The following is a 17549-nucleotide window of genomic DNA, read 5'->3' as shown; positions in this document are numbered from 1 at the left end:
TTTATACAGCACGTCCTGACGAATTTACTTACAGTTTTAACTTTTGACAAGAGCTACCAAAATAGAAATCCCCCTGTGGGCTTTGTCTCACCACAATGAAAACATAGGCCCAGACTATGATATGAAATCAAACCCAGCCCCACAGGGACAAAGCAGGGTTCAAGTATTTTTCAAGGGTGATAACCATTAGTTTCTCTGCTCATGATGCTGATAACCAGTGTCTTGTTTTGATGGATTGTTTTTAAATTTGACTTCATTTCTCTAGAGAAGAATTAAAAATAAAGAAAAGTTATTTTAGTGTTCCTTGACCAGACTGAAAAATAAACGGCTGAGGTCTATCCATAGATGCTAAAATTTTCAAAATGAAAATGGTAACATCCTGATATTAAGCAAGCATGGTGTTAACTATTTTCAATATTTTAATTTGATGTGTTAGCTTTCTAACATTTGCTACTTGACACTTGACACAAAATGCAGTTGAGGTTGATGTACCAAACATCATGATAATCCATGCCATAGTTGTCACTGACCAATAAACAATATTTGCTAGCATGGCTACCATTAGACGATATACTGGAAAATTACAAACTTTATATTTATTTTTATATTCTGGAAATAGGAACTGTAACAATCCAATACCCTCCAGGGCTCAATTAAGTATTTCTGATTCTGAAATTGCTTTTATCATCTTATGGTTATCAAAATGCACTTTGAATTTTATCCCTGCAGAACTTTTATCTATGGAAGAAGGATAAGAAAACTCTCAAAGACATAAAAGACAAAGACAAGGAGCTATTAATACAGGTAAAATGTGCACACACAAACCATAAGTGAAATATTTTCTTTTAAGTGACAGTTTTTCCCAGTGGGGGTTCCTCTCAGTGACCCCTTCCATCCCTTCTTCCCTTCTGCAGGAGAGCTTCTGTGGGACTTCCATCATCGTGCCTGATCTTGAGGCAGTGATGTACCTCAAAGAAGACAGCAAGAAGTCCTGGAAACAGCGGCTCTTCCAGCTGAGGGCTTCTGGAATTTATTACGTGCCCAAAGGAAAGACCAAGGTCAGGGGTCACAAGGGGATATCGTGTTTTTTTTGGCAAAGACCAGACTATAAACACACATTCAGCAGCTAATGGTCTAATCCAGGACGCATTCTGCTGGGCTCAAACAAGTTGAACAGCCGTGGTGAGAGATAACATTATCCAGTAAATAGAGACATATTTATGCAATGTCAAATGAAACCTTAAGAAGTGTGAGGTTATTTTTTTCTTGTTTTTTTACTGGCTCTGCAGTCCTAATCCTAGCCCTAGTGTGTGGTCTTACTGCTTTATGAACCGCAAGCTTGCTTCGTGCAACACTGAATATAATTAGAGCTTTCACGACATCTACAGTGTATTCACTTACAGTATCTAATCCCTTCTTTCTTTTCAGTCATCTCGTGATCTCGTCTGCTTTGTCCAGTTTGACAATGTGAATGTCTACTATGGCAAAGACTTTAAGAGCAAATACAAGGCCCCGACTGACTTCTGCTTTGTTCTGAAGGTAAGTTAATGTTAAATTTGTCGTCTTATCTATCTAGTTTGCCTCACACACCCTTTTACTGTGGAACCGATCAACAGAGAACCTGCAACTTCCCCCAACCATGACACCAAACAAAACATTTACAGTAATAGCCTGTTTTATTAGTCGTGTTAAGAGGCATACACCACACAGTATACTGTGCAAGAGATATCAGTGTAGAACTGAATGTAACATGGTGATTTTTGAGTATATGGTCAGTTACACATCTGGTTGCTTTACTGCAAATGGGAAGAATAATAAATAACATAATTTGAAGAAGTGAAAGGAGACAGTTTTATCCAATTTAGCTGAAAGTGATGAGAAAGGGACCAAGATGACTTTCACAGCAGTTTCTAATATTCTGATATCTCTTAAAAAGACATAACAGTAAAAGCACCATGGATTTAATTAAAAGTGTATTTTAAAACTGAGAATTTTAACATGGATGGCAGGTACAGACAGGACTAATTTAAGAGTAAGAAATGCTGACTGACAGTCTTTAAGGGATGTGAAAGTCCGCTTTCTTTTTTTTTCCCCTCTATCTTGTCTGGGAAATACTAGAATCAGCAGATACCATTAGACTTGTTGAGGATCAAAGATTAAAAAACTTAGAGAGGCAAAGAAATTGAATTACCCAGTAGTAAAAGACAGAGTCCTCAAGGTTTGAGCTGAAGGCAGAAGACCGTAAGGCCAAGGGAAAAGAAAAATGACCTGTCACATTGGACGTTTGAGAAGGCAAGCCAGGTCCACCTAGGCTCTTGACCTTGTTTAGAAATCATGTAGTAAAACTTATGAAAAAAAAGGTCCTTCACTTGTGGAAGATAGCATCATAATAACTAACTTTTTTTTTTTTTTGGCTGTCAGTGTTCAATTAGGAAGCATTTTGACAAATTGGTGGGGTGGTGTTTATGGGCTGCCAAACACTGCAGCAATTCAAGGACAAGAGCAAAACAATTTAGCCTCATGATTTAGCTGTTATATATTCAGAGAAGGCGCCTGAGGTGGTGACTAATACCGTCCTCATTATGTACGACTGATATGGGAAGTCAACTTTCACCCTAGGGGAAAACAACTGACTGTGGGATTAATGTTAGACCCATACAGTATGCCATGCATGGCAAATATTTATGTAATCAGTCAGATGGTGACATAAATGCACCAACTAAGAACATGGAAGCAACAAACATCTCAAATTTCCTAAATTACACTGAATTCAGACTGCACTCACTGGCACATACATTTGACTTTTAGCTTTCTGGCTTCTAATTTGTCTCTTAATGTTCATGACTGTTGAGTAGACTATTAGATACAACAGGGATTGAAAACAGATCATTCATTAAACTGGTGTTGCCTGTTAATACTCTGATTCTGGACGCATTCTGCCCCCTTGTGATACATTGTGAAGTCCTTAAAGGAGAATCAGCATGTATGGGTTTTGCTGAGTACCACTGAACATGTGCAATTATAAAGGGGAGTTTTCCCTGGAAATGTATAAATGTATAGATATATGTAAATATCTGCTAATTTATATTTTATTCTATATTTTACTTTATTTTATATTTTTTTCTATTTTGTTACTATCTTTTCATTTTCATTTTCTTGGTTGGGAAAATTGCAAATCGCAATGTCTTAGAAAGAAGTGAGATTACCAGACATGTGCAGTCTGCCCCTGATTTTGATCATTTCATCTCATGTTAAACACTGAAACATCCAGGGATTTAGTGAAGGTTCTTCTTAAGGCAGAGTCAAAAGATGATGTTGTTCTCTGAATATACTAATGCACTAAAAAAACCCCACACTTTTCTTTAGAAGACAGAAGGAAGTCATAGAGTCATATGACACCCCAGAGACTAATGTATTGTTTTGGTCAAAAGCTCCCAACAAAAGCTTATTTCAAATTTCGTATTTGCTATACTGAAAGGCAGGGTTGGATGTATATTGTTAACCTGATCTGATGTGTTCACCGTTTTGATTTACCTCTAAAGCATCCTCAGATCCAAAAAGAATCTCAGTACATCAAGTACCTGTGTTGTGATGATGCTTGGACCATGAACCTTTGGGTAACCGGAATACGTATTGCAAAGGTAAATTCAAATCTCAGCTCTGTATTTTTCTAACAGGAAATAATCTCCCTTTGAACAAATTTCATGCTCTGCGTTGTGTTTCTTGCACTTCCAGTACGGTGTGTCACTGTATAAAAGCTATAAAACAGCCGAGAAGAAGGCTGCTGCCAGCTCTGTGTGGACGAACCGCAGCGCTCCATCAAGCTCCAATCCATCAACGCCCTCACCCACCATCAATGGTAGCATGACACACAAGCTGCCTTCACTGTTTCACTGATGTAAAACAACTCAGATATGATGATTTTGCTTGTACAGTATGTTTACTCATGATGTTTCTCCTCTGCTAGCTAAATCACCGAGCCAGGCTAATGGTCATGCTCCCAAGCCCCAACCAGGACCCGTTTCTAAGGTACAAAACTCTTCATTAGGGGTGAAGCTAATGGTTATTTTCATTATCAGTTCATCTGTCGATTACTATTGCTAAGCTTCAGAATAGCGAAAAATCCTCACCAAGGTTTCCCTAATCCCAAGGTGCATTTTATCATCAATACATTCCGTTTACAATGATAAAAAAAAAAATGTAATAACTGCAGGAATGGTCATTGGACATTAAATTGATGGGCAATTATTTTAATAATCGACTAATCGTTATTTTTCAAGCTAAGATGCCAAACATTTCTCTAGTATCAGTGTCTCAAATGTGAGCATTTGCTGCTTTTTTGTAATCTAATACAGTAATTTAACAGTAATTGTGAATGCCATTTTTGACAGTGAAACATTTAATAGATAATAGATAATAAGAAATAAATGGCTGATTAATGAACAATGAAAATAATGGTTAGTTGCAGCTCTAAACTAACTACAACAAACTGAACTCAGATTACTGTCTTAAAACTTTGCCTTTATTTCACATTCAGTCAAATTCTTTTTAAGAAACTTCTATATAAATAAAGCAAATTATCACATTTGAGAAAGGAGTGAGTGTTCGGCTGTTTTGTTTTCATTCATGATTTAAAAGGGCTCTCCATTCATTATTCATTACTGAATTTTCATAAATTTTGGAGACTCACAGATTAAAACGAGTATGTCCACTATCAAAGAAACGGTGGCTGAGATATACTGACTTTTGGTCCATTGTATGAGTCAAGCTAAAAATGCTCTGGTCTATACTTCCAATGCCACCAACAGCATCATTTCAGGAGAGACTTCCCTTTCTGGTAAACAAGCTCGGATTGGTATTAATGTGTCCCCCTCCTTGTACATGTTGTGTCATTATGTCATAACCTATCTTCTCAGGACTTTGAAAATACTCCATTTCCACCTCCACCACTGGATGACATCCTTCCCCCACCACCTCCAGACCCAGTCCTCCCTCCACCACCACCTCCTTTGGCTGCCAAGAGTGCCGCAAAACCTGCTGCCCCCCAACGACACCTGCCAACCAACTTCCCTCCACCTCCACCTGCAATGGACAACCTCCCTCCTCCACCACCGCCCCCACCCATAGACGATACCTCAGAGGCTCCACCAGACTTTCTTCCTCCACCTCCTCCTGCCACTGGCTTTGGTTCACTGCCACCTCCACCACCACCTGTGAGCTCCCTACCACCACCTCCCCCAGTAGGTTTCGGGGGTATGGACCAGTCTCTGCCCCCTCCACCACCAGATCCAGGGTTTTTACCACCACCTTCACCGCCATCTCAGCCAGTGTTCATGGGTGCTGGAGCACCCCATCCACCACCTCCCCCACCTCCACCTCCATCTGCTGCTGCCCTGAGAGCACCGGTGCGACCTTCTGGCTCAGTGAAGAAGGTACCTCCTGCTCCGCCAAAAAGGACTACACCATCGTTGCAAGGAAGTGGTGGAGGAGGAGGAGGTGGAGACTTCATGTCAGAACTGATGTCGGCCATGAACAAGAAACGTGGATTATAAACATAGTAAGAACCATGCTGCACAACGACCTGTAACCTTTAATCAGCCTTGTCTTGTTTTCAGCAAAACAGCTACTCTTTACATCTTCAACATGAAACTATCCATTACTATCCTTACATAATTGTGCATGAATCAAGTGAAAGGTTGATTATTATTATGAGCAAAGAGTTCAACTTTAAATGTTATATATAAGACCAGGGGCCTCTTTACAGAAACTTTCTCAGTCTGAAATCCTACATTTTCTCAATTTAGGATGACATTACGTGTTTTTTTGGTAGTACAGAAACATTTTTTTTAGCTGCATCAGGAAAAAATTCTGTCTTATCTTAGGACAGGAATTTAGTTATGACTGAAATGTCCAAACTAAAGAATTTAGTCATTAAGAATCCAAGGATGGCATAGATCCTGTCCTAAATTCAAAATAACTGGCAAAAATGTCAGCACTGCTTATTAGGTTTTTATGGCAATGAAAATGAAAGTGGGAAACAACATGCGTATTATAATATATTGACTGATACACAGTCAATATATTAGCACAGCCATGAGCTTAGCAATTACTTCTATAGTGGAAAGATAAGATTTTTCCTATCTTTGGGATTTTTCTGTAATGAGGCCTGTTTTGTACAGTTCTGTACAGTACAGTTATTGAGAGCTTCACAGCAGTGACTGTCGTCATGCAACAACTGTAGAGATGTACTTTTTTGTATGACATAAAAAAATATACTGCTGTCATCATACTTCAAAGAGAGACGTATATAGGATTGTATATATTGTCACATGTTTGCATGGGGGGGCAGGTTTAAGTACTGTAAAAACAACTTACTTGGGCACATACACTGTAACCCATTACTGTAGCTTTCAAATGACTGTTGTCTGAATAGAAATCCTGAACAGATCCTTAAAATTCTTGTTAGAATATGAAATATATGAACAGGATAACAGTATTTATAGGGTACATGACATGTATCTTAAAGCAACAACTTCCTTGGAAACCATCTCATAATCAATATGAAGCCTCAGAAATGTTAGAAAATACTTTGATATTTTGTTCTCATTTTGTAGCTCTGGTGTGAGCATGTTAATGGGGTGAAAGGTAATGCTGTAAATGAAACTAGATCCTTCAAAAAATGACGGGACAGCCTGCTCTGCAGCATCTTTGCATTTATTTTAGTGTCAGTATATAGGATCACATGATGCTTGCTTGTATTTAACTGTCTAACAGCCAACGTACAATTTATGTGCAAAATACAAATATTGTTTAATTCTTCTGTGGCATCGAGAACTGTATCTAGTTTTTTGTTTTTCACTGTACGTACACATAGTGGGTAATTATAGTAGACAAGAGCATTAAAATGCTATGCCCTTGACATTGTGAACTGTGTTCCACCAGAACTTAATTGTTGTAAAAGCTCAGTTAGGTTGTAATTCTTCTTCGTTTTAGTATTTTTCTATATCCACAAGTCACTCAAGAGGAACAGCTGACCTTTAGCCTCTCAGCCCACAGCGGCGGTCTTGCTGCATAGCCCGCCTCCTCTGCAGTCTCTTGTGTAACGAAGGGAAAGGACAGGATGTGAAGCAGCAGCTCCACCTAATGGAAAAAAAATAAAATGCATCAGGTTAATATCAAACAACATAAAGCATCACAAAAACATATTATATTCAGCAGTTTACTGTCAATTAAATATATGCACACCTCAAAAAAATCATTCATCTCTGCTTTCCTTATTGCAGACTCTGCCATCCAGTTCCTCAGCACATATCTAGGGTTCACTTCTGAAAGATATTTTTCACACTCAAACAAAGGTCTTCCTGGCAACAGATCATCATGTTACAGAAATCTGCATGACTGAATTCCTTCTTTATTGATGTTTTAAAGCACTATGCAATATCTAATAAGTACATCACTCATGGTCAAATCAACTCTAATATGTGGATTTAGTTGCTTACTTTTCATCCTCTGTTGACGATCCAAATCACTGTCATTTTGTTGCCTACAGAAGAGACCATGTCATGACACACAAAATGGAAGTGAGAGACTATGGCAAGTATTTTCAAGCACAAAAAGAGCATTTCAGAGAGAGCTGGCTGATACGAACACAAACTTGAAATCACATCTTTCTGCTTACTTGCTAAGCCGGAGCAGGTACGTGTTGAGCCAATCAGAGAAGAGCTTGTGAGACGATAAGTCTTCAAGGGCCCACATCTGAAACATAGCAAAAAGATGAAAATCATGAAAAGAATTCTTGAAAATAAGAATGAATACACTGGAGCTGTATAATTTTTGCTGTTGTGGTACAGCATTTTGCATGTTCGTTACATGCATACTGTGTCATATAATTGTCATATGCAAGCAACTCCAGAAATATTTATCACATAGTAACATATTGCAGCTTCAGCCCCACCTGTGTGAAGTTTTTGTTGTGAAGCTGCTGAGCTGAAACTTCACTGAGCTGCCTGAAGGTCATAGTGAAGTCTGACTGTGTGTCCTCCATCATCTGTGGAGACAAATTAGACAGGGAGTTTAAAAAAAAAAAAAAAATCAAATTTGTGCACAGCCAAGAAACAGGCTATAAAATTCAACTGATTTAGCAGACAGAGATGAACTATGCAAAAATATCGATCACAGAACTTGTTGTTAATGACTTGCCTTAAGTAGGAAGGCAATGAGGTAACCATCATCCTCCTCTTCAACTAGAAGCCCCAGTTTAGCTTTGAACAGCTGATGAATCCTGAAATTAAGGAAACCGAGAATGGTAGTGGTTGTGGTTATTTTTAGAAAAATAAAAGGCTGATTTCTCAAGAAAGTGAGATATTTTATCATGAAAAAAGACCTCACAGAGGCATAAGAATGAAACATACAGACATTGCTTTGTGGGGTGGGCTTAGGAGTTTCACACAACGGTGTATAAACTTTATATGTACGTTTGCCTTTTGTTGTAAGAATCTAAAAGTATTTAAAGGATGACTATTTATGTTAAGGGATGGGTATACATACAGTGGTCAACTTAAAGGAGATGTATTAACTATCCAATAAGCCTAAAATTAAAAGATTTAGTGGCATAGAGGAACAGGAAAACAAATAACTCATATTGGTTTGCGTTTGAATGGTATAATTAAATATGTATAGAAATGAGTAAGACTGAAGTATGATTGATCAACAGTAGGTACCCCTTGACCTGGCAAATTCAGTTGTCAAGATGCCATATAGCCTACGCATGCCAGCACTGCACTCCTGACCTCTGATAAATATCATAAGTAATAAAAGGAAATAACCTTTTGTTATCTCAAGATAACAAAAATATTAACTCAACAGCATTAAAAAACCGTAAGCAAGGCCACTGCATGATAATGCATGATTAAGGCCAGAAAATAATACATGATCACTGTCCTGCTTGGATGTAGGGGAGACACATGGAGCTCACCTCATCTGGTAAGTATCAACATATCCTTTCAAAATAATTTTAGCCCTGAGGAAGAAAAAAAAGACAAGTAAGTCACAAATTATTCTGTCTAAGATAATCTAACAAGGGGTGTTTGTTGGATTTTCTAACAGTGCATTACCTTTCAAGTGGTAAAGCACCAAAATAGAAAAATCTGTGCAGTGCAGTATATACTATAGCGGGCAAACAGAGGTCAAAACAAGTCACACATTACCTCAAGTCCCCTTGATATAAATGGTTACTATGTTGTTCTTCTTACTCTTTCTGTTGTTTTTCAGAAAACACAGGACTGAGAGCCGTCAAGAGCTTTTCCAGGTTGAACAGTCCAACGCTGGCCTGAGCTCCTATGCTGTATCTGCCCTCATCATCAGATGTGTTGGGAACAAAATCTGCAACATTAAACCTTTGTCTGACATTTGACAAAATCAGGGAATTCAGTTATTTCAGTGAAACACCAACATGCATTACTGTACACACTGGGGTTATATGACTCCATGAAGCCAAACGGTCCGTAGTCGATGGTGATAGACAGGAGACTGAAGTTGTCCGTGTTGCACACGCCTGTCATTATAACACACAGCAGATATCAGTAGAAGCTGGTAAAGGCTGAATGATAAAGTGTTAAATGAGATCAGATTCTCACCATGTGCAAACCCAACCGACATCCACTTGGCAATCAGATGTGCTGTTTCATTTACTACTGTGGAATAAAAGAGCTAAGACATTGAAAATACAAAAACAAAAAGCATGAAAGAAGGAAGCACCTTAAAGAAACAGCATGGTGATTTAAAAGTACTACAGTGTAATGTGTCTGAAAAGTAAATAAGCCACTTAACTATTAACTTATTGCACATAAAATAGGCCTGGATTAATCATTTCACTCAGAGTAGTTTAAGTCTTATAAAACCTATTTTTGTTGTTATCATTTCTGCACTAAAGGTGTGCAAAATAATAATTACTACATTTTATTTTATTAACTTACCAAATATTTGTCTGGGTCGTCTGAACTGATTGAAGAAAAATGTTCATCAATCACAAAGTTCAACAACTTTCTAAAAATCAACAAAACAATAAAATTACGTTACAAATGGCAGTATCTTATAAGCAATAGGGGGCCATAAAATAAGATCAGTGAGAAGCACCGACATTATGATCATGCGGCCAGACTCACCTCAGAAGATCTATCTCTCCACTTTGAGCCAAAATTTCCAAAGATCCAATTCGAAACCATGACTTGGCTAACCGGAGAACAACAGCTCCTGGAAAAAAATAACAAAACAATTTTGTGATATAAATTTATGGTAACTGATAATGAGTGAAATCTAGATTTTGGCTTATTTTTGCATGAATCACTGCACCTCTTTCTGTCCTCACATTGCCATTGTAGTACTGATCTCTCAACACCGGCTCGTCACTTACAATAAGACTACAACAAAGCAAAGCAAGAGATCACTACATTTTTAAGGAAAGTTCATCTTAGGTTATCAATCTTAATGGCAAATAAAGTTATCCACTGAAATATGCATGTTAATACAAAAAGCTGTCTTTTACAGGGTTATTAAATCTGTCACAGGAAGTAGAGAAAACAAACTTAACAGTTTACAAGTTCTGAATAATTTTATTTATTTATTTTTTAAGGCATGTTGATCATATACCAGTGCTGTAAGCTATAATGTCTTGCTACAAAATATTAGAATTTTTAAAAACAAAGGAATCATTTGACTTTGTTTAAACAATATCAATATTATTGTGTGTCACCTTTCATCAGCCCTCCTCACCTGGCAGCCCTGCTGGTTGGAACGCCCAGGAAATACATAGCTTCACTACACAGGAACTCCCTTACAGAAGAACGGATCACAGCTCGACCATCTCCTGACCTGTATTAAAATTCATGTTGAAAGTTCAGATTAAAGATAGTTGCCGCTTGGCTGCCGTTTAGTATCACCAACAAACAATTTAGCCAAAATAAAACAAGAAAAAAAGGATAAAAGGGAACAAAAGTTGTACAGAAAAATAGCCAATCATCATACCTTGAATAAGGTGTTTTCCCTGAACCTTTCAGCTGTAATTCCCATACTTCTCCGTTCCTGTGGTGCATTTTAGGAGGAAAATAAGCTAAAACTTTAAGTGCAGATGGCTCTTTAAAACAGAATACTTTGAATATAAAAACAAACATAATTCAAAAATATGCTCACCTGTTGGTATACTGACCAAGGGAATGTGCTCGGCCATCACCTAGCTGCCCCGCCCAGTAGCCAAACTAATGAGGAGGCAGATATTAGTCAGTAAATGGTCAATAATTGTGACCATGTCTATTTTATAAAATTAATTTAAAGGAAATGTACAAAAACTTCCACATTTCCTTGGCTTTGTTCGTCAACTTGGCTTAATTTAATCATTGGTTTATGATATATCTGTTAAGATAAGATAATCCTTTATTAGTCCCATTACTGGGAAATTACAATGAGATTATACTCAATATGTTCCTGGTAATAACAGAAAATCTATCTCCGTGATTTCATTAAAAGAACATGCTTAAGAATACAAGCACTGGGAGGTAAAAAAAAAAAAAAACCAAGTGGCATTGCTGAAACATGGGCTTTGTAATTGTTAACTATAAAATAATAAAGAAATACAGTACACTCAGTTTTTGAACTGTAAATTAACTCTTTCCGATAACTATTTTACTTTGGGCAAATCAGTAAAATCGGATTCATGCTGGTAATTAGAACAAAATACATTTGTTGTTTTAAGCTATATTTATATTCATGTATATTCTCTCTTAATTAGACGTAATTTAACTAATTTGGAACAAACACTACCTGATGACCTCCATATCTGTGGGCAAGAGGTACAGATCCTGGTAGGAGCCTGCCACCACTGGCATAATGCAGGAACTCATCAGACTGCGTTACAGCCATGTCTACATTTAAGATTTCTTCGATGACATCCTGTTGAGACAAGTTGGAATATAAATGAATTCCTCTGTTAAATACTTAACAGTGTGTGATACTTAGAATGACACTACAACACCACCTTAGAAACTGCTGCCAGTCTTAGCGGGATTTTCAGTGGAGTTGGAATGGATTTGGAGAATATGCAGTTCTTCACTGTGCGGACAAAGTTGCCATCAACTTCATCTACTGGCAATGCTTCTGCAGAGGACAGAATGGTGGTGACCATTTCATTGTTTTGATCGCTTTCAAAATACTTCAACCTGTAATGAAGTAATAATCAGTACCTATGAGCTTCTTGCAGGACACACTGAATTTGTCCAGGCTCTGTATGAGGTTTGAAACACTCACGTTCCACCTGGATTTGACAGCGCCTGCAGCCATTTTGTCGTGGTTCTGGCACTCATGGTCAGTACTTTGGCAGAACTCCAGTGCATACACAGGTGTGCTGGCTGCTGCTACCAGGGCAAAGACTAACACTGTGTAGATACTGGACATTTACACAAACAGAGCAGGTGCCCTTAAATGAGCCTGCACTGCTAACAATAATGTAGCTATAAATAATACAAGGGTAAACTATGACTTCCAGGTAGTCATCATTGTATGGAAACAGCAGTTGTAGAGGAGATGCAAGATGGGAGTCCAGCAATCAAAACTATTATCAGCCCAATGTACTTGAAGTACAAAAAGTAAAAAAGGCTTCTTTCACAGTGTTCTATATATTCTATTCAAAGGTTATCGATGCACTATAATGTTAACTACCAACATATATGTAACAGTCTTGCATAAATTTACACCTAGCTAGGCTTAAAGCTTAGCTTTCCTGAAACTACTTGCTAGCTGTTAACCAACTACTTTCTACCACTGGCAACTCCACTCGTTATGTTCCCTGATAGGGATATTTTTATTAACCTATGGTCCGTTTTTAAAGGAATACCTTGGCAAATAACGCTACAACCAATATCCACTCTAAATTAACGTAAACCGTCTTGTGGAAATAAAAAAGAAGGTATTCTATCAACAACATGTCCCATATAGTTTGCGTTAGCTGTCCGTTAGCTACTCAGCTACTAGCAAGGTTTGTTAGTGTATTTTCTGTAAACCTCTGAGAACATCATATCGTTTACTTTCATATCTTTAGCTCAAGTAAAACCAGCCGCAGTTTACATCTACCGCTGCCTGCATTCCTGACAAACATTCCATTCATTCCACTGGTTTTTAGATACTCATGTTCCTCTTAACTCTGCCACGGATAACGCTAACTCCTCGGCATGGAACGTCATCAACTGACGACCGCTTACCTTTTTCCGGTTCCGTTGAAATATAATCGTCCTAATGCATGGTGCTGGGGAATATGGCGGTGCAGTGGTGGAGGCAATGCCGGAGGTGGAGTACAAGCTGTACTAGCACGGGTTTATTTGAGACCTTGTGGCAATTAAACGTCAGGTCTGTGTCCGTGTCCGCGTCCTCTCTAGGGCCGACAAGCCGGAGCTGCCGGCCGGGGAAGGAGGTGAGTTGGCAGCTACTAACAGTACACCGCCGGACATGCAGGGAGTCCTGTCAAACCCAGGAAGGTCATACACACCGTCGATCTGTCAGCCCACCCCACTGAATGGTGTTTTTATTCATTTAATGGGTTTGTTACTTGTGTGTGTGTGTGTGACATATACTGACAGTACAACCGCCACTTATCTTTACCAAGAGTTTTTTTGTGTTTTGTTCTAAAATTTTTTTTATTGAGAGGCGACTTGTTGCAGTGGGGAGTGTTGGCTTGCTCAAAGCTTGCGTAAAGGTCAAAACCGGCACCTGATATTACGCTAATGTTAAGTCCTTTACTTAACTAGCTGTCCACCCAAATCTATCAAATGTATGGTTGAGTCTCTTTTCATTAAGATTACATTTACGCCTTACATTCATTCATTCATTCATTTGTCATTGAATCACGTGCGTTATTCCAGATTTCAGTAAAAGATTTACTTTTATAAATGCGAAAAAGAGTAATATCCTAATATCCTATGGTATCATATCCTTTGAAATTTCAGGGTCGGCCATCAGCTTTACACTTAACCTCGTCTCCCACCAGGTAAATTTACATACATTCTTGCATATTATTATTATAATCAGCTTAGACTTGTAGCACATTATAAATTTGCAATTTTCGTTGAATGTCAAGCCCATACCAGATCGTTAAGATTGATGGAGTAATTTTTTGTCCCACGAAACCCAGGAAGAGTGGTAACAGCCACTGGATGATAATCTATTACTGTCCTATTGAAAATAATGTAATTGACAGTTTATTTCACAGCTATTCTATGTGTTGTCTTTCACTTCAGACACAAGTCACGGTTGCTGGATCTACATTTTTGCTGTTGCAGAAAGATACACAGTGATGCAAAGCTGAAGGACCCCTTCACATTAGCCCAGAATGATTTAAAAAGTTTATATGATGACATCAGAAAGGTACATTTTCAATACAAAGATTGTAATGTTAACCTGCTATGAATCTCTGCATATGAAACAATGCTAAGTTTGTGCTAACATGATGCTAGTTGACAAACAGCATAGAATTTTAATACTGTGCTTCACAGGAGCTGTTTGTATCCAAAGAAGAGCTGAAATTTTTATGCGACTACTACTTTGATGGCAAGGGCAAGGCCATCCGACCAATGATAGTTGTCCTGATGGCCCGGGCACTCAACATCCATAGCAACAGAGCTGGGTAAAACTGGATTACTCCAGACCTACATATTTCAACAAAATATCATGTTTTTTAAGTGAACTATGATATAGTTGTAAGACTGAAGATGCACCACACCCTTTAACAACTCTTAAATTATGAATCATAGTGTATTACTGCATCTCACTTCCTGCAATCTGTTATTGACCTTTGTGTTCTGAAGGGATTTGCTCCCAGGGCAGAGGGCCATAGCTATGATCTCAGAAATGATCCACACTGCCAGCCTGGTGCATGACGACGTTATAGACGGATCAGATAAACGAAGGGGGAAAAGAACCATCAATGAAATTTGGGGTGAAAGAAAGGTAAAGGAAGTACAATCAGCTCATTACCTTCTTTTCAATCCAAAAAAAAGGATATGAATATCATCTGTTTTCTCTCAGGCTATCTTGGCTGGAGATTTCATCCTCTCAGCTGCCTCCATGGCCTTGGCTCGTATTGGTAACAACACAGTGGTCAAAGTGCTGTCCCAGGTGATAGAGGACCTGGTACGAGGTAAAGCAATCAGACTTTTCTTGCAATTTTGCTACATCAGCGTCTTCTTTAAGTTGTACGTAAAGCACAAGTGAGCAAATTTGTAGCAAACTGTCAGTGCCAAGAATCTGCTAATATGCCCAGTGACAAACTCTCTGCTTGCTTCTAGGTGAATTCATGCAGCTGGGTTCCAAAGAGAACGAGAATGAGCGATTCAAACACTACCTCGAGAAAACCTTCAAGAAGACAGCGAGTCTTATTGCAAACAGTTGTAAAGCAGTATGTACGTTCTGTTTCCACACAAATATCACAGAGCTGGAGGAAAGCCTCAGTTTCTACGGTTAATGTTTTTTTGTTGACTGGCGCTTCTCCTTCATTTAAGGTATCCATTCTTGTTAATTCTGATCCTGAAGTTCATGAAATAGCCTACCAGTATGGGAAGAACGTTGGCATTGCATTTCAGGTAATTTCTGGTCTTTTAAAATCTTTTTTAAATGTTAGACTTAGACAAGCATGTCAGCCATCTATACTTTATTTGATAAGTGAGAACCAAAGCTCCATTTAAAAATGATAAAAATCTCCTCTACTGGAAGGATGTCTCAATACGTTTGGTTTATATCAGGACATAAAATCATCATAATGGTGTCTAGAATTGAATTTTGAATACCTATGGGTATATGAAATGATCATATGGATTCATATTGTCTCTGACCTTTAGCTGGTAGATGATGTTTTGGACTTCACATCAGGAGCCAATCATTTGGGGAAGCCCACGGCTGCAGATCTGAAACTGGGCTTGGCCACCGGGCCGGTTCTGTTTGCTTGCCAACAGGTGAGACCAATATGAACATTTAAAAATTTTTCATAGAAACTGTACATATAAATCAAGTTAGTGGAACACACAGACACACACTATGCATCACTCTCTGTTGTCTGCATTTTACCTCAGTTTCTTCTTCTGTCGTTTTCAGTTTCCTGAGCTCCATGCAATGATCATGAGACGCTTCAGCTCTAAAGGAGATGTAGATCGAGCCTGGCAGTACGTCCTTCAGGTATGTCCAGTAATACACTCAACAAACAAAACGTATCGTATCAAACAAAAATATCTGCTTCATCTCATGAGATATTTTATTGTAAATAGATAAATATTAAAAAGGTTTGTGATATATTCAATAAATATTAGACCAAAATTCTGAAACAACTACGTAAGCCGTGTGTGTTACATATGCAGTGATGGAGGAGAGAGCTTCTAATTTGTGCAGAGCCCTTTTTGAGGCATTGGTGATACAATGACTGATGCATATTTGTTTTGATTATTGGAACAACTTTCCACTCAAGATGTTGAAATTCACAAAATACTTCAAAAATGCCGTCAATATATTGTGTTTAGCTGTTGAAGAGAAGTACGGCTTTGTCAGTGCAGAACATAAACGCTTATTAAACCTTCCTTGGATTGATACTGATTCTATTCTGTTACAGAGCGATGGCGTGCAACAGACCAACTACCTGGCCCAGCGCTACTGTCAAGAAGCCATTAAGCAGATCAGTATGCTGAGGCCGTCGGCAGAGAGAGACGCCCTCATCAGACTCACTGAGATTGTGCTCACCAGAGACAAGTGAACCACCTCTGCCAGGCTTCACTTCAGGCAGCTACCAGTGAAGGCACCTCACCCAACCCACCACCGTATCTATGCAGGCCAGGGTTGGACAAAAACAGTGAGAGAACAATGGCAGTTTGGTTCTGATTGACCCCTGGTGCTGGTTTTAGAGCCAACTCTGAAAGAATAATTTGTCAGAACTCTTAATCAAAATCAAGGGATCAAAAACAGCATGCAGGGCTCTCTCTGAACTGATGTTTCATGGCTCTCTCAACTAATCACAAACATTTACATGATTAATATACACGATGCTGAGCTGCTTAAATGATATATTTAAATACAAGTGGGTTTCGGTACAACTCTTTTCTTCCAGATTCCCTGAATGATACTGACGGTGATGATTTGGAAAAGAAAATATACACTTTAATGAATGGTTGGCACTGAAACACTCGGCTGTGTACAGTACTGTAACTGCAACAACCTCCCAGATTTCAAAACTAGCTGACTGTGACTAGACAGTTTGTTACATGCTAGTGCTGAACTGTGGCAGCATTGCAAAATCTGCGTGATTCCAAACACAGTGGAAGTGAGACTTTGTCATTGGTGTGTTTGTTTGGATCTGTGTCATTGTCTTTTGAGATCCGTCCACACCTCCAGAGGCCAAAAAGTCATGCATATTTGACTTGTGAAATGTTGTAAGATTACTGTCCTGTAACAACCAAGGCCTTAACATCTACAATGACTATGTGCTCAATAAACCTGTTGTTTTGTTTTGTTTTTTTACTTAAGTCAAA

At 38.5% G+C, this 17549-nt stretch overlaps 3 protein-coding genes across 5 annotated transcripts in view; 2 read left to right on the top strand and 1 right to left on the bottom strand.

Moving 5' to 3' along the window:
• The window catches only part of LOC124049576 (amyloid beta (A4) precursor protein-binding, family B, member 1 interacting protein), a 23483-nt gene extending 16225 nt beyond the window's left edge, over nt 1-7258 (top strand). The window contains exons 8-14 of the mRNA XM_046371401.1: nt 730-804; nt 915-1058; nt 1429-1539; nt 3543-3641; nt 3736-3859; nt 3968-4029; nt 4917-7258. Coding sequence (XP_046227357.1) covers nt 730-804; nt 915-1058; nt 1429-1539; nt 3543-3641; nt 3736-3859; nt 3968-4029; nt 4917-5552 — 1251 coding nt within the window. The 3' untranslated portion in view covers nt 5553-7258. The remainder of the gene's footprint in view (nt 1-729; nt 805-914; nt 1059-1428; nt 1540-3542; nt 3642-3735; nt 3860-3967; nt 4030-4916) is intronic.
• Nucleotides 6697-13369, bottom strand: LOC124049577 (protein adenylyltransferase SelO-like). Of its 3 annotated transcripts, XM_046371404.1 has the most exons (20): nt 13248-13369; nt 12234-12436; nt 12029-12147; nt 11815-11943; nt 11188-11252; nt 11023-11079; nt 10771-10869; nt 10351-10418; nt 10164-10251; nt 9975-10044; nt 9636-9708; nt 9470-9553; nt 9252-9381; nt 8975-9019; nt 8200-8281; nt 7955-8047; nt 7679-7755; nt 7500-7543; nt 7246-7325; nt 6697-7140 (listed from the first exon to the last, which is right to left on the bottom strand). In XM_046371404.1, the coding sequence occupies exons 2-20, from the start codon at nt 12328-12330 to the stop codon at nt 7018-7020; spliced, it is 1623 nt and encodes a 540-aa protein (XP_046227360.1). In that variant the 5' UTR covers nt 12331-12436; nt 13248-13369; the 3' UTR covers nt 6697-7017. The 3 variants fall into 3 exon arrangements, with proteins under 3 accessions (XP_046227360.1, XP_046227358.1, XP_046227359.1); XM_046371402.1 differs by lacking the exon at nt 13248-13369 and having other exon boundaries at nt 12234-13235; XM_046371403.1 differs by lacking the exon at nt 13248-13369 and having other exon boundaries at nt 12029-12209; nt 12298-12419.
• pdss1 (prenyl (decaprenyl) diphosphate synthase, subunit 1) lies at nt 13286-17549 on the top strand. Its single transcript, XM_046371412.1, has 11 exons — nt 13286-13456; nt 13989-14029; nt 14280-14406; nt 14535-14665; nt 14847-14988; nt 15067-15178; nt 15327-15436; nt 15540-15620; nt 15876-15989; nt 16129-16209; nt 16637-17549. The coding sequence occupies exons 1-11, from the start codon at nt 13286-13288 to the stop codon at nt 16775-16777; spliced, it is 1251 nt and encodes a 416-aa protein (XP_046227368.1). The 3' UTR covers nt 16778-17549.

This window comes from Scatophagus argus, chromosome 18, assembly GCF_020382885.2.
Source record: "Scatophagus argus isolate fScaArg1 chromosome 18, fScaArg1.pri, whole genome shotgun sequence".
Lineage (NCBI taxonomy): Eukaryota > Metazoa > Chordata > Actinopteri > Scatophagidae > Scatophagus > Scatophagus argus.
This window is presented reverse-complemented; position numbering and strand designations above follow the sequence as displayed.

What these genes read in the sequence shown, in the direction of transcription:
- LOC124049577 (XM_046371402.1), bottom strand. Translation starts at nt 12,444, where the DNA reads ATGTCCAGTATCTACACAGTGTTAGTCTTTGCCCTGGTAGCAGCAGCC. An exon ending in GTCCTGCAAGAAGCTCATAG is followed by an intron (nt 12,148 to 12,233) that starts GTACTGATTATT and finishes TGTCCTCTGCAG; the next exon opens with AAGCATTGCCAGTAGATGAA. An exon ending in CCAACCAGCAGGGCTGCCAG is followed by an intron (nt 10,419 to 10,770) that starts GTGAGGAGGGCT and finishes GCTTTGTTGTAG; the next exon opens with TCTTATTGTAAGTGACGAGC.
- pdss1 (XM_046371412.1), top strand. Translation starts at nt 13,286, where the DNA reads ATGGTGCTGGGGAATATGGCGGTGCAGTGGTGGAGGCAATGCCGGAGG. An exon ending in GATAGAGGACCTGGTACGAG is followed by an intron (nt 15,179 to 15,326) that starts GTAAAGCAATCA and finishes GCTTGCTTCTAG; the next exon opens with GTGAATTCATGCAGCTGGGT. An exon ending in TTCTGTTTGCTTGCCAACAG is followed by an intron (nt 15,990 to 16,128) that starts GTGAGACCAATA and finishes TGTCGTTTTCAG; the next exon opens with TTTCCTGAGCTCCATGCAAT.